This window comes from Platalea leucorodia (genome assembly GCF_965183815.1).
Source record: "Platalea leucorodia genome assembly, chromosome: 3".
Taxonomy (NCBI): Eukaryota; Metazoa; Chordata; class Aves; order Pelecaniformes; family Threskiornithidae; genus Platalea; species Platalea leucorodia.
Genome location: NC_138825.1, coordinates 54,955,132 through 54,972,091, shown reverse-complemented (window position 1 = coordinate 54,972,091; position 16,960 = coordinate 54,955,132). Strand labels below are relative to the sequence as shown.

At 36.5% G+C, this 16,960-nt stretch overlaps 1 protein-coding gene across 1 annotated transcript in view; it reads right to left on the bottom strand.

The window, feature by feature from the left end:
* ADGB (androglobin) overlaps nucleotides 1-16,960 on the bottom strand; it is a gene marked incomplete at both ends in the record, with an annotated part of 126,416 nt that overhangs the window by 81,665 nt on the left and 27,791 nt on the right. Inside the window, 5 exons of the mRNA XM_082305584.1 lie at nucleotides 1,781-1,875; nucleotides 7,764-7,892; nucleotides 10,543-10,754; nucleotides 12,414-12,500; nucleotides 13,812-13,951. Coding sequence (XP_082161710.1) covers nucleotides 1,781-1,875; nucleotides 7,764-7,892; nucleotides 10,543-10,754; nucleotides 12,414-12,500; nucleotides 13,812-13,951 — 663 coding nt within the window. The remainder of the gene's footprint in view (nucleotides 1-1,780; nucleotides 1,876-7,763; nucleotides 7,893-10,542; nucleotides 10,755-12,413; nucleotides 12,501-13,811; nucleotides 13,952-16,960) is intronic.

Below are 16,960 nucleotides of genomic sequence, written 5' to 3'. Positions count from 1 at the left end.
AAAATACACCTTCTTTTGCTTGCTAAATAAATAATCCATAACTTATTCCTTTAATATGTTCATCAGCAAGTCTCTGATTGATCTTGCTCATTGTCAAATGTTCCTGAGGGTCTATAATTACAAACTGTGGTTACTTAAAGGGAGAGGATCAAATTAAACATATTAAGGTACACAAGCAATATATCAGCCTTATTTGATCTCTGAATTTATAAAGATATATTACAGGAGTGGTGACTGGGTACACACATATTCAAACAACTTAAAAATCAACTCAAAACCTCCAAGACTACAAAGGATTTTGAAGATGAACAGTTAGGTGCCATAAAGGAGAACTTGTCAACTGCTGAGTAGGAAACACACTTGAATGACTCAACTGTTGATTTTTTTCATTTTATTTGACCAAACTTAAGACAACTAAAATCAAGCCGCATCAATCCAAGGACATACACACTAGAAAACACAGCTAAAAGGGATACTGCAAAAATTCTGCAGGGAAATTCTGGCACAACTGCAGTCAATGACAAAATTTCCTCCAAATTTAGGGAGCAACTCTTATCCCAAACAATGAATCCACTCTTCCAAACTTTAATTATTTGTATCAGTGTAGTACTTCTCAGACCCCCAGAGAAAGCTTTGGGCTTTTTTAACTGAAGCTCACAAGAAATCCACTACACTTCTGTATTTAATTTCTGTCAACTTCCATTTTTCTATCAGTCTTTACTAAAATACTGTTTTAGACATACAGATTCATCTGCCTCATCATATCTGGCCTGCCATGCCTCTTTTTCAGTAATCTCTGTACCCTAACAGACTAAAGTCAAGTTTGAGACTAAAGGCCTTAGGTGGCAGGAAAGATATAATCCTACGTCACTGTTTCCAGTCTGCTTTTTGACGACTAGTATTACTTATTATTAGCAAAGAGTCAGTATCGTCTGAGACCTTAAATGAATATAAATTAAACTAAAGTCACAGAGAACAAGCTAGTCTTCAAAACAGCATAAAATACACAGCACAATTTTTAAAAAGAAAACAGTGCAAGAATTAAGAGCAGTAAAGCATAACACCTCTAAAACATTTCTAGAAATTTCTTTATTTTATGAAGCCTATCGGTTTTATGAGAAGGCAGCTTAAATTTTTATGTTCTAATTATGATAAATATGATTTAAATGTACAAAAAATTTAATCTAATTAACAATCAACTCAAGAAAGCCTGCTCTGGCATTATAAATAGCTTTCTGTAGCGTGTGAGTGACTAAGTGGAAATGTAAGCATTGTTTTTACCCCAGCTGCATGAAGTGCTACACTCTCTCCAGCTGCTTTCACCAGTTACAACACTAATGACAGAAATGGATATAAACATGATATTTCTTATAGAACAACATATTGGAAAACGTATATCAGAGAAGTCATTAATTGCAGTCTGAAAAAAAATTGAAATTCATGTTTTTCAAGTAGCCCTTAAAATAATTAGTCTTTCCATTCAGAAGTATCTCATCATGATGCATTTGCTAGTCCACATCTAGCCTCTCCCAGGAGACTTCAGCTCCTGGGATCCAGAGGAAAGTGGAGTAAAATTGAAAAAATGAGCAGGGCTGTGGCAGGAAAATGCATGATCAGAATACAGAAGTACCGAAATATAAATTTAACTGATAGTCATTACCTGGTGACTGTTTCACTATATTAATTTTATTATTTTTGTTACAATGTAGTTGCTACAAAATGAAACACCCTGATAATAAAATATGTAATGCTTTCTTGTCCTGAGAGCATAGAATCTTACCATCTGCCCTAATGAAAAAATATCCTCTTCAAACAAATGCAGTGGTATACAGCCAGCATACACGGCCATTTCTGGCTGGGTTGGCACAGAAGATTCTACAGAGAAAACATTAACATGCTTTAGAACAGGGTAAAGCGTAAATAAATGTTGTTGTACCTCACCCTAAATTATTCTGCTTTCTCTGCCTTATTTTTATTATTCTTTTCTTTGTCTGACTCTGTTATTTCATTCAAAACAAGAGCTCATTGTAAAATACTCATTAGAGAAGCCATGGATGGAAAAAACACACTGTTTTAACCCTTGCCTATTTAAACCATCAACAGCTTTTGCATATTTTACTTCTTTTACACAAATGAATAACAGAGACTTCAACTTAGAAATGCAACAGCTCTCGCCATTGTTCTATTATTTTTCTTCAAACTTCAAAAATACTAGATACTAGCATGAAGAACACAATACACATCATCTGGGTAGATGAAGTAAGAACATACTGATTGGTCAGTACTAGCTAAAGGCTTCCCACTAACGAAAGCAAAACTTAAATCTTGCCAGGAAAAGGATCAACAGCCAGAGCTCTGGCCACTCCTGCCAATGGATATGAAGATTGAGATAAGTAGTTTGAGAAACAGAGTGCTTGTAAACCAGGGCTACTGCTCTTACTTCTGCCAAGAAGATGGAAAAATGGAGGTAATGATGGCTGCTTCAGAAAGTGTGAGGGGTGACCCCATAGCTCTTATCCCACATGCCTTATGGAAGCTTGGTTTCTTGTAATTCTGCCATAGGCAAGGCATAAAAGCAGGGGCACGTTCATTTTGCTACCCCTAGAAATCTGTTGCACTAGGCAACCACACAATTGTCTCATACCTGTACCTGTGGAAGAAGCCATTGTTAATTCCTGAACGATGAAGAGAAACCAAGGCTGTCTGGCTCACAGCCAGTTCGCTCATGCTGAAGGGAAATTAAGAGTCTGAAAAATATAACACTAGAAATATAGGTCTGTGGTTTGACCTAAAAGTCAGCTCAAAAAGAAGGATATCTATGTCTTTCTATTTTTCCTTAGTCATCTAAGAAAGCACGTGAAGACAGGATTTCAGTACACAGGTGGTGACACCTGTTTTTCATGAGAATGTTTTGTCTTTGTTCCCTTCAGCTCCACCTCAAATATAGGATTTTCTATGTTTAGTAAGTATTCAACTGGAAGTTCCTCTAAGAATAGGTATTTTCTGTGAAATGGAATAAAACAATGCTGTCTGCATACAAAGAAAAAAGGGAAAGGAAAATATAAAGGGAAAGCAAGGAAAAAGAAAGATAGGCAAGTGGCTAGCAAATACAATTTATCAGACTTAAAATCCATTTATTTGGAAGGTATGCAATGTTTTTTTCTTAAAGTAGTGAGATATCTCTGCATCTTAAATATTCTTCCAGAAATTCAATTACTCAAGTAAATACAAGCTGATAGTAAGTCAGAGTTACTTTCCAGTGGATTCTTAATATTTCTCACTACATGCTTGTGATTCCTGTGTTAATCAGAGCTCTCATGTTAGCTGTGGATTTCAATTTATTCAACAGCAAGGCTATAATCTTGGTCGGATCTCAGTCTCTACTGACATATCTGGTCTGTTACAAATACAGCTGTAGTAGCTATGATGTACTACACATTACAGAAGAGTACATGCCACATGGCACACCAATCTCATTGCATGTGAGAAGTATTTCTCAAATAAAAGTATTTAATCAAATACCAGGTGAAATATAAAACTGTCATACTCAGCCCAGATGGGCTGTGAAATAAAATGTCTGCAGGGCAGACAACAAACAGTAATGAACGAATTATTAGAGCATGCAAATGATTAACCAGGCACACCATATTCACTTTAATAATACTATTACAATAGTTTAAAGATTTTGTACATTATGATAGTACCTTTTAAAAATAATACATTATTTGATCATTTTTCACTGTACAAAAAATGAGGAGGATGTATGCAAATTATTTGCCACCAAGTGTACTGTTGATTAGTGTGAATTCAGCACCTAGGGAGACTAGTTAAAACCAAATAGCCTTGATAAAATTGTATTATTAGATGCAAAATGTTATAACATACGGTACAACAAAACAGTTAGATTCAGCAAAGCCTATTATTTATACCCATCAGTGTGGATTTAAGAATCCTGTGGAGCTTTGTTAAAGATTTCTGAATCCTTGTAGCTGCTTATGTTTCACATTTGTGGCTTTGCAAATTCATCTATAGAGAGTGAGTACTACACAATCTAAATAAATGTTTCAGTCTCTGTGAAAAGGGAAAGTATAATTTGAATTGATCCATGTTTTATCTACCTATCTCTCTATCTATCTCTCTATCTATATATATATATATCTCCAGCCACTTAAAAAGAAAGGCCAAGAATGAAAACTGTCGCTTTTAATATTCTTAACCATTTTTTTTTTTAAATCATAGGTTTGGAAGACTTGCAAAAAATTTTCTCAATGTATCTTAAGGTTTCTCTTAAATATTTATTTGTCAAATGAGCTGATGCTGAGTTTTAACTTTCCAAAACACTTCAGTCGGCTTTCAATATCCTTCTTATCAGGTGTGCAGCTCATATTTTAACCTCTGTTGTTGTGTTAGACATGGATTAGCTTTGCCTATTGGAGGGCATTTTTTTACTCTTCAGAAAAATGACCTATGTGCTTTTCAGAATTGACATAAATATTGAAGAATGATAATATGCATTTGAGAAACCAGAACAAAATATTAGGCTCTTCTCCCTACTTATAAATGAAAACTCTTTTGAATCGGCAGAAGGAAAACAAAAAGAACTTTACAGTTATGTGCTATGCATCTCATTGACTCTGATGCGTAACATTACAGATCTACTTGCATGACTTCAGAAATTTTTAAACATAATAATAATCTCCCAACACTTCTGTGAAAGAAAAGACTTCATAGAAAGTGACATAGAAAATATTATTATCTCTAATGACAAAACTGGTATCAAGGCACAATGAGACTTAGTAAAAATAAATGGCTGGTTTGTAGAACAAACTCCCAAATTCCTGGCTAGTGCCCTCTCCAGTGGAATAGTATTCCCTTTCCAGCAGTTCAGAAATTATTAGGAAAATCATTAGTCTTGAAACATAAGTGCAAAATGGAGCAGTGGCTCCTCATAGGAACAAGGGGCTCATATCATATCATCATAAAAACTCTTCATGGAATGAGTGGCCTCCCTAGGTATGAAAGGAGAAGTAGTTACTAGAAGAAAAGGCTGATGAGTGGCAAAGTCCAGATTGTGTGCTAAAACAGGCCGGTAAGAACATATGAATTGTCTACAAAATCTTCCCAAGGACTGGCTGGCTGATAATGCTTCAAGGATCCCATAACTCATATTGTGTTTGAGGAGTGCAGCAGGCATTGGTCTGAGTGCGCAAGTGATTCAGAACTGTATTTATAAATTTGTGTTGGGTCTGGCTGGGATGGAGCTAACTTTCTTCAGAGCAGCTCGTATGGTGCTATGTTTTAGGTATGTGACCAAAACAGTGTTGATAACACACCAACGTGTCAGCTAATGTTGAGCAGAGCTCACACAGCATCAAATCCTTCTGTTTCTCATTCTGCTGCCCCAGTGAGTAGGCTGGGGGTGGGCAAGAGGTTCAGTCCTTCTGATTTTCTCACCTATACCACTGGTGAGGAGTGAGCAAGCAACCGGGGGGGGGGGGGGGGGGGGGGCAGGCACTTAGCTGCCAGACAGCATTGACCCAACACAACATTATAGCCCACATGAAATCAAAAGCCTGTAAGACAAGTTTCCGAATACTTAGAAGTAACTGGTATGTCAATGTGTATGAAACTAAACAAGGTAATGACTATACAAGGTAATGAATACAAAAGGTCTTGCCATTTTAGAAGTAAAATATAAATGATATCATGAGTAGTTAAATACCTCTTTAGAAATAATTCATATTTATCACAGAAAGAAGAACGATTCCCTTAAAGTCCTCACACTCAACAGGCAGTGAAACATGCAGTAGGGAAATAAGCACTTTTATGGTGCTGGAAATGAAATACTTTTCAAGCCATTTACATTAAAAACAAAACAAACCAACCAACCAAAAAAAAAAGCTGTTGCATTAGGTAAAGTCACTGTTACAAAATTCCCAAGAACAATTCAGAAACTTTTTACAACTACTGCCTCTGGAGTCTGACTTTGCACCTAGCCCTGGTTTCAAATGTTACTTTATGCACAAATACAGTTCTACTGTCCTATGTCACTCTCTGCAGACCATCTGTCTCATAAAGCCTGCAAGCTTTTTATGTTGTGGCTACAATCTCACAACAAAAATGCATTTTAATTCAGTATTGTTTCAAATTGCAGTTCTCCTTTTTTTGTGTATGTTTCTTTGCAGTCTAATAATCTTAAATTTGCACCGTATCTTACAGCCTCTGACTTTAAAATCTCCACATTTACTTCTATTCAAATTCTTTTCAAGTTTATTAGTGAGATATCTACCTCTTTTTCAAAAGTCTTTTCTGGTTCCGACCTAGGATAACAGGGTTCTCTGACCACGGCATCTGAGCCCTGAACTAATAATCTTTCTAAATAACCTCTTCACAGCCCACTGTCTATCTTTCAGAAAACAGCATAAACTGTGCTTTAAATGGCAGAACAAAGATCAAAACATCATGCGGTTCTTCATACAGAAACACCGCCTGATGATTTTTAATCCTCTTTCATTCATTTCGCACGATTTCTAGAATTCATCACTTGGAACCTTCTGCTTCTCCTTTGCTTTCTTTTCCCCACAGCGTGCTTGAGTACTGGGCACATTCCTTATATTCATGTGAAATGCCTCATTTCCTATTCCACAACTACTACCACTAAAGCAAACTATGTTCCTGCAATACATTTTAAAATTTACTGCTGTTTAACTCCATTAGTAGCATCTAAGGTAGGAATTCAAATGAATATATTTGCTGATGACAAACAGCAATATTGGTTTGATATAAATTAAAATCATTTAAACCACCAATTTTAATCAGGGTTTAAATCAAGCAGCAGGAATCCAATTTACATAGTGAGTTTCATTCTTGTTATAATTTTTACTTCGTAATTATTTTTCCAAAGAAAGATGCTCTACCTGTTCTTACCTGTTGGTTTGCAACTAGATAATATTCCAGTTAATAAATGTGTTTCCTTCTGCTAGCCATATGGAAATGCTACATGTATGCAAATATGAGCAAAACCAAAAGCAAATCAGCTTAATGTACATTTATGAAGTCTTTCTATATGATAGTAAGTATGGCATTTCTTATTGACTGATTAGTTGAACAATTAGTATTTACTTGTGGTTTGTGTAAATTGTATTTTGCATTGTTTTTTTTTTAAATAATTAAATTTAAATGCACAAAGCAAGAATTTATTTAATTTTTAAGCTATCATGAACGTATCAATACAAAAAACAAATTCATCAAAATATATTTCCAGGATAAAAGAAAGAAATTTATTAAACAATCATGGAGTGAATTCTAATAAATATTTCTGGTCCCTCCGCCCCCCTGCCCTTCAACAAAGAAGCATTCCTGTTCTTCCAATTGCAATTCATTGAATAAAGTAGATATTGAACAAATAAGTTATGAGAGAGGAAGCTTTTTTTTTTTTTTTAATACAGAAAGACACTTTACCACTGGAACAAATCTTGGTCCTACGTGACCGGCCAGCAACTTCCAGATATTCTGCATAGCATTACTTTACATTTTGACATTCAACACAAATTACTGCAATACTGTTCTTAATGTAAGTTATAGGATTTTAATAGGTTTTAATAACTTCAGTCTGTAATGCAGCCTGTAAAGAATTCCAATTTTTTTACAAATTAGTATATTTAACCTCCCTCCAATTAACTTCAAAACCAAATAAAAGCAAAGCCCTTTGCTTTATGTGTATCTCCTGTTTGTACTTTTAGCTTCAAAAGAATAGGACTTACTCTCAGTTAAGGCCTGAAGAGAACGTTGGGCTTCTATCACCATTTGTGAAGACTGAACTGCTAACTTGTTTTTTTCTTTTTCTCCTTCTCTGCTTTTCTTCTTTCCGATTTCCCTCTGCTCTGCTTTTTCTATTAAGCAAAACAAAGATTAAATATTTTCTTTTTCAGACACAAACTTTCAGTCATAAAGCCTCATACTGTGTAAATGCTTTAATGACATTTTATTTAAATTTAAAAAAAATGAACCACAGACTATTCCAGTCAGAAGAGTTGAGATACAATAAACAACTAATGTCATTCAGTTTAAAAAAATGAAAAATAAAAAATAATTCTTAAGATGTAAATGCAGATTTACTGAGAAGGGGCCAGGAAGGCTTAGGTCTCACCTTCCAGTTAGTGCAGAACTCTCATATCCCTACTCTAATGTTTGGAATTCGTGAATTCCTGGCACTGCGTCAAATATTTTCTTCATGTCCCTGCTCCCATGCATCAGTAATTTCCAAAATAATCTAACACAGATGAGGCATAGGTTCCCAATGGACATGGAAGAAGAAAGTCTCCCACAGTCAGAACCTTCTTTCAAGCCTTAGAACTTAGACTAAAGAAAAATACATTTCTAATTAAAAAAACCCCGAACATTAATAGAGTATCAGAACACAGCTTATAGCCTCAGAGTTGGAGATTACAGAGCTGTATCGTAACATAGCGCTTCCCTGATTCTTAGTGATAGAATCATAGAATCGTCAAGGTTGGAAAAGACCCTTAAGATCATCAAGTCCAACCATTAACCTAGCACTGCCAGGTCCATCTACACCATGTCCTCGAGCACCACATCTATCCGTTCTTTAAATACCTCCAGGGATGGAGACTCAACCACTTCCCTGGGCAGCCTGTTCCAACGCTTGACCACCCTTTCGGTGAAGAAGTTTTTCCTAATATCAAACCTAAACCTCCCCTGGCGCAGCTTGAGGCCGTTTCCTCTCGTTCTATCACTCGTTACTAGGGAGAAGAGACCAACCCCCACCTCGCTACAACCTCCTTTCAGGTAATTGTAGGGAGCAATAAGGTCTCCCCTCAGCCTCTTCTTCTCCAGGCTAAACAACCCCAGTTCCCTCAGCCACTCCTCATAAGACTTGTGCTCTAGACCCTTCTCCAACTTCGTTGCCCTCCTCTGGACACGCTCCAGCACCTCGATGTCCTTCTTGTAGTGAGGGGCCCAAAACTGTACACAGTACTCGAGGTGTGGCCTCACCAGTGCCGAGTACAGGGGCACTATCACCTCCCTGGTCCTGCTGGCCACGCTATTCCTGATACAAGCCAGGATGCCATTGGCCCTCTTGGCCACCTGGGCACACTGCTGGCTCATGTTCAGGCGGCTGTCAACCAACACCCCCAGGTCCTTTTCTGCCAGGCAGCTCTCCAGCCACTCCTCCCCCAGCCTGCAGCGTTGCATGGGGTTGTTGTGACCGAAGTGCAGGACTCGGCACTGAGCCTTGTTGAACCTCATACAGCTGGCCCCGGCCCAACGATCCAGCCTGTCCACATCCCTCTGTAGGGCCTTCCTACCCTCCAGCAGATTGACACTTCCACCCAACTTGGTGTCATCTGCAAACTTACCGAGGGTGCACTCGATCCCCTCATCCAGATCATCAATGAAGATGTTGAACATGACCGGCCCCAGTACTGAGCCGGAACACCACTCGTGACCGGCTGCCAACTGGATTTGACTCCATTCACCACCACTCTCTGGGCTCGGCCATCCAGCCGAGTCGTTTCAGTTACTAAAATAATTTCTAAGTCCTAGGCAGGATTAAATTTACAAAGTTTTCTGAGAATAAATTACAGCACCCTGTTGGACGAATGACAGTGCTGTTCCCAGTGGCTACATCCTTGTGCATGTCCATTCCAAACTGAAATATCCACTACGCTGCTGGGTGGGTCATAAAATGATAGTAAGAATTCCTCAGAAAAGAGAATACCCCCCTCAGCCAGGTCTCTTCTAATATTCTTATAACACTTTTGACATTAGGACTAAGTATTTGGGATTCAAAGTGGGGAAGGCAAGGATTTTTTTTTTTTTTTATCTAGGAAGAAATAGAAATTTTAGTATATGATTTGTGCCTTCCAAAGACATTAGAAGTGCTGTGAAACTGCATCTGTGCCTTCAAGCTAAAAACAACAACTAAGAAAACTCAGTCTCAAATATAAACATTGAAGAATAATATACTGGAACAAATAAGTTTCTAAACCTAAGTTTTTTCATTTAAATGTAAATAGGATTAGTAGCTCTTGAAGAAAATTAATACCTACACCTAGTAGCATAAACAGAAAAGTTGCTATAAATTAAAATACAGGTAGACATTAGAACGTACTTGTCAGAAACCTCTGTAGCTAATCATGCTTTGTAACATCCATTATGAAATGTATAATTTATTGATGGTCAGAGCAGTGTTGCCTTTGGGGAAATTGTAACCTCTCTGATTGTTATCCCTCTGCAAGGAACCAGTCTTTAGAGAAATGGCTGTGACACAGAGCTGAACAAATCTCTGCCATAAAATGAAGCCGTTTTCATAAAATTAAGAGACAAGCACTGCTTCTAATGAGATCTATAGTTAAAAACATTTTTTTTTTTAATTTACACCATTGCAACATGTTCAGTGAAACAACAACAAACCCACAGAGTTGCATGTGGCATAATAAAGACATACACATTCAAAGCCAGAGGTTATGTTAACTTTATGCTTGGCCTACAAAGATAACACTACCTAAAATTACAGACCTTTGCCAATTTTATCAGCTTTCTCTGCTTTCTCAGGTTTATCTGACTGCTTATTCACAGATGAAACTTCATTTTTTAACTCTGAGACTTTGGTCGCTTTAGGTTTTGTATCTGACTGAGGAATATCAAGATCTGGAGTTTTCTTATTTGGCAACTTGAATTCTGGCACAATCTCTTTCAAAAAGCCCCAGACTTTGTCCAAGTATCCAGGCCTTTAAAAACAAACACATGTATGTCAATGATAATGATATTTGCAATAAGAAAAGAAAGTGTGATTTTCACTTAGATAACACTATGCTACAACTGACAGTCCAACTTTTCTAAAAGTTACTGGGTTATTTTAGTAAATAAAAAACACTTGCCTGATTTTGCATATCAGCCAATTTGTTAAGAGACTGATTATGGACAGATCCATAAAGAAAGAGATGGCGATTAGAGAAGCATGTAAATAAAGCATCCTTTCTACAGTTTTTTAGTAGATAAAAGTTGCAGCAGGGAAATTTGCAGACCACTTTGCAACTACAGTGTATAATAACTTGATTCTGGCTCTGTACATTAATAACCTTCTCAAAGGTACTTCCAAACTAGGCTTCCCTAACTGCTTCAGCACAGGTAGTTCCATGACTCTTCCACTGATTCCACCAGCTACAACAGCTTTTTGATATGACATGACAGTTGCAGATATAATGGTTCTCCACAGAAACTCAGTGATTCCAGAAATAATCTAAAACTGAATGAATAGTTCAGCGCCATGAATAAGTTTCATTCAAGCTAACTGCATGCAACCTTTTTTTTTAAAAAAAATAATTGATTGTACAATGAGCTAAAACCATCTTATACTACTATTGCAAAGACTTTATGATATTCACATTTTCTTATTCCAGAATATAATATATTTGCAGTAAGTGCCAGATTCATGAATACTATTTTTTACTGTTGCAAATGTAAAACTAGCTACATAAAGAAATAAAATTTAGGTTGCTTTTCTAAGTCCATGGACTACATACACACTTCTGTAAGACACAAATATATCAAAAAACTAAATTGCAGGCATAGCTTGGGACATAAAAATTGCTGAAATAAGGGCTAAAATAGCCCTTGACTGAACTTATTTAACACTGAAATACTGTTATAAATAATTATACCTAAATAAATTATATATAAACCAAAACTATTTCTTATCTATGTATTCATTAGAATGTATACATCAAAAGGCAAAAAAAAAGTGTAATTTAAAAAAAAATGTCTAGATATTTAGAGCCTGTATCTCAGTCATTCATTCAGTAAAAAGAATGTCAAGCTGGAAAAACAGAATGTCTGTTCTCTAAAACTGCAAAACTTAAACAGAGAGGAAACAAGAAAAAATATTAGTATAGGTTGGAAATACTATTTTTGGTTGGAAATAAAAGTATATCAACTGTTCCAATGTAAAAAGTGAAAACACCATGCTAGCTGAAGTTGATTATTTCCAAATTCATGACATATACTTTCTATAGTACATTCAGATATAAAGTTATTATTACTTGCAGACATTTCATATCTGTATACTAGATGAAACATAGATTTCTCTAACCCTGTTTTCACAAGTGTTTTATATTAATTAAAAATAAATTATATTTTATATATATTATAAAGAATAGGCATCAGCTAACATGATAAATAGCTTTACAAGCAACTGTATGACCTACAAAGAAAAACAAAATAAAATTGCATTCCTTGAAGGCACATTTCTCAAGTGCCAGAATTAAAAAATGTACACTTCCCAAAATTGATGCTGAAGGACTTTTAGGGCTCAGCTTTATCTTTCATAAGGCCTTACAGAATTAAATATTAAACAACTAATATGTAAATTGTTTAATAGAAGAGCTTACTGGAGAGGAATAACTTCTGGTATCCATCCAGTCAGTGTATGTAGAACTGTAAATTCCTCCAGCTCTCTTTTTCCAGTTTCATGTATACTGTAAGACCAAACCAGACATTATACAGAACTATAATATAACCAACTCACAGTAAACTCTGTAGTCTACACTGCTTTCTGTAGGAGTACGACCATACACAAACAGAATAGCCTGCCGAAAACCAAGTTGTTACTTGCAATTTTAGGAGTTCCTCTATCCACTGCTGACTACTAGCCTAAAAAGTAAAATTTTCTTTTATGCCTTTGCATCAGGCCCATTATTTTAGTGTTCCCTCTGGTACAATGGCATAGTTTCAACATTGTTACCCAGCATACTATGTATACTTGCACACAGCAAAGCCTCTTTTTGCAGGGTTGGAGATGTGGGTTTGAAATCCATTGTGCTAGAAGAGCAATGTGAATCTAGAACTTCCATTTCCTGAGCAGCTGCTCTAACTCCCAGGTTATCATGCACAAGCTGGCTGTATTTCCAAGTTTGGATGTACTACACTCCATTCTTACAAACTGATACAGTCTCCTACTCTCTGGAGAGATTTCCGCCTGTAGATCTTGAGAGGACCAAGGCTAGAGGTGCCAGCACTTGACCATGACAAACCCTTGTGCTCTGGAGAAACACAGTATTTCAAACACATTCCTGCAAACAGCATTTCCCAATGGGCAGCTCTAGGCAACTCCCTGCCCTACGCAGAAGTACTTTGGATCTCTCTTCCAACAAACATAACTTGATATGACCAGAACAGGGAAGCTTGACTACCCAGATCAGTGTTTTGAATTATTTTCTGAAGCTTAGTCATTTTAACACTTGGTGTTCATTGCTCATCTCATAGGAAACTGCAGTCATAATTGTCAATCATTTGCACCATGGGCCACCTTCTCCTTTCCAGCTCAGTTTTAGGGAAGTGGATCACCATACAGCCCACAACAACAGAACTGTAGCAAAATCATCAAAAGTAACTTACACTACTCTATTTTCAATACTGGTTAAGTCAATACTGGTAAAGGCTGACAATTAAAACTTCATTAAAACCTCTTGGACATTTCTATTTGGCAGAAAACCACATGTAAAGCTTTTCAGGAATAGTGGCAAACAGATAAAGCAGACAGGGAGAGTACTCCAGTTTCTTTGCAAAGGTTTTTGTGTATAAATGTACAAAAACACATCTAAGAAGGAAACGCTGCACCTTCTGTAGCTACAGGGGACTTTGCGTTACTGATTTACTGTGTCGCCTTTCAGAAAAGCGTATATTTGCCATTATAAAGTATTCAGCAAAATATATTTCCCATTATACTAAAACAATTTTTTGCAAATTCCATGTGACTTCACAAAACAAACCAAGCTGACTAAACATACCTAGTATTTGCCAGCTTAATGATAGCTTTGGACAGCAACATTGGCCAAAGTTCAATTTGACAGGTTGTAGCTGGCAGTAACAAATTATCCTCTTCATTGAAAGGCATAGTGTCATCCACAATGATCTTTCTCCAGCACCCCTATGATAGAGGGAGAGGGAGGAAAGACAACAGAAAAATCTGAGTTTGTGGGCTGGAAAGAGAACGTATGTGTACAAGAACTTTTAACACTTTCCCAAGAATTCAGTTCTACTGTAATTTGATTTACGTTACAGGTGGCTTTAAAAGAAGTTCTTGTATAATATCTGAGAAGCATTGAAACAGCATTCACAGCATTTTATTACTGCTCTAACTTATTTATTTCAGAGATTAATCTAATTGCAGCTATTTCCAATATTTCCTCTCATATGTGTGGTCCATCATGTGCGTGCGTTCATTGCTGTTTCTTCAGCTGCCATGACAGAAGCCTAAGAATCAGCAATGATTAAAGAAAGGCTTAAGTAAGATACCAGTTTTGCAAATCCATCTTAGTCTGGAAAATACTTGTGATATTCACAGGAATGTTTTATACTATAACCACTAGAGTAATGGTTTCCAGTGTAGAAATAGAATATGAGCAATTTTCCAAGGGTCATGGAAGTGTTTGAGTAATTATTTTGTATTTGTAACTGTAGAGATTTCTGAAAGAACTCTGCGCTGAGGTGTTTCTAAGTGATGTGCTGCATGCAACTGCGAGGCTCTCCACACCTCCAGCAAGAAACTTGGCCAGCTTATCCATCTGAGGCACTGACCTGCTGCTGTCCCTCTCCAGGAGCATCATCTGCTGCAGACATGGTGCAAGTTCCTTTACTTTGACGTTCTAAAAACATTGTGAGATGGGAAGTTTGTGCCCTCTCCTTTTGTAGCGCAACACTAATTATCTCAAATAATGGTAAAATAGAGACTTGCCATGAGGACCATTAGGAAAACAAAATCTCTTCACTCTTCACCAAATTATACATATATTCTCTTCCTCTTCTCTGGTATATTTTTCTGTCTCCTATTGTTATGCAATTAACAGTGCTGTCCTTGAGTATTCTGACCCGCACTCTTACATTCCATCTGCCAAATCCTTCCATTAACCACATCAGCCCTTTTCATAAACACAGCCTTCACAAAGCCTCTTTCTCCCCAGATTTAAAAGTTTCATTCATATACTTATTGTTGCTCTTTCTTTTGAGTGCCTCCTATTCGCTGAGAACATCTTCTCAAGAGACCTCTATTTTTTATTTCTTTACCATGGGTTAAAAAATCTCCAGGTTGTTCTTTCCTGATTCTCATCTTCTCCTCTTGCATTTCTTTCAGTCTTTGGTGGTACCTTTTTACTGTATGAATTTTTTTTCCATGCACATATATTAATAACATATTCTCCCAGAAAGCAAAATGAGCCTTTTTTTTTTTTAATTACTTCATCACATTTTAAGGACATGAAGTAATGCTGAATATACCATTTCCTTTGGAAAGTCTTTTAATATTTAATTGCCATTTCTTCTAATTAATTATGCCATATTGTGGATTGAACTTATCTAAAGTCAAATTCTAGCTATTGGACCTTTTTGTATTTCACTCAGTTGTTCTCCACTAGGATTATCTTCTTTTCCATTTGTAACTAACTATATGCAATGCCATTGTAACCTCTATTAAGCTGGAAGAGACCCAAGTTAAACACATGACAATCTAAAGTCCCAATGATGCTGAAAGTCTGGAAAAGAATCCAGGTGTCACCTTTTGGTTTTTGGTCCCATGATGTACATTTCTGCAGAGCAGTCAAAGCTGTAGTCATGGAACTTTCCTTGCAGAAACTAAAAGTTTTGGTCCTTAACAGCTGAGAAGGGAAGAACATTCAGTTCTTCCACTCCTTCATGAGTGCTCTAACTATCATGTTTTATGCAAAAGGAGAGGTGGCAGCCATCTGATAAAAGATATGAGCGCTCTCTAACTTTTCATGCGCTCTCACAGAATAATCTAGTGGTTGGTATCTGCACAGACAGATGTATCACATACAAAGCCCTAAGTCAGCTGCTTAACCTCCAGGAAAACTCTCAGAAACTCTTAATGTTTCACTAATTCTAATAGCTTCTCACTCTGTATGTGAGACAACTTAATCACACTTGGAAAAAACCCACACTATCCCCATTTAAAATAACAGACCACTTCATCACCTAAATTAATCTACTTAAATTCTGCTGCTGGAGACAGTTGGTGTGGTGATGCCTAAAGCAGGTATCTCAAGCAGGCACTCTGAATATGTCCATAGCTTACCTGGATCTATTGATATGAAAATGTTTAATTTGAGCTGGTGAAGCCTCTAAACCTGCTTTGTTAGAGATGGTTATGTTTGTTCAAGTCACAGTGTGACAAGAACAGATATATCTCTTTCAGCCTTCCAGTGTACAGAAGAAATATTCATTGAATAACTGCTTCTGGTGGTTTTTTTCCTAATGGTGCTGTTTATGTTTTTATTATCAGTAACTTGCGATAGCCTGGTTTTAAATATTGTATATCAATACTATTAGCAACTTAAATTTAATTAGTACTTTTGGCCTGCTTAATCAGCTGTCTGCATTGTCTAAGCTGTTCACATGTATTCATGAGCATTGATTTTCACTTTTTTTTAAAAAAGCTTTTACACATTGGTTTTTAGGTTTTGTTTCCTTGTTTAAGTATAACTTCTTCTGTTTCCACAAATTCTATCTTTTTAGGAGTCCAATGGGATGCCTTTGAGATTTCATTAACACTTCCAACTTTATGTTGCCAATTGACTGTGTAAAAAATATTTTCAAGTTTGGGCAACTGGAAGTCTAATAGGGTCAATTATACTTGTTAGTGTTTTGTGACATACTCTTGTTTGCAAAAGACAAATGTCACCAGAATAACCCTAACAACACAGACAACTTCTAACTTTTAGGTCAATGATTATTTCTTTGTTTATCAGTATGAGGTTCAATATTAAATTAAGCATTCCCTATTGACTGTAAAATGCATTAATTTATTGTCTGTTATCTTTAGAAAGTCCATGGGATGTTTTGGTTTTACCAGTACATTTTCAGTAAATAATCCTCTCACTGGAAGTCTTCAATTACCTTTAAATACAATTGGATACAAACAGCT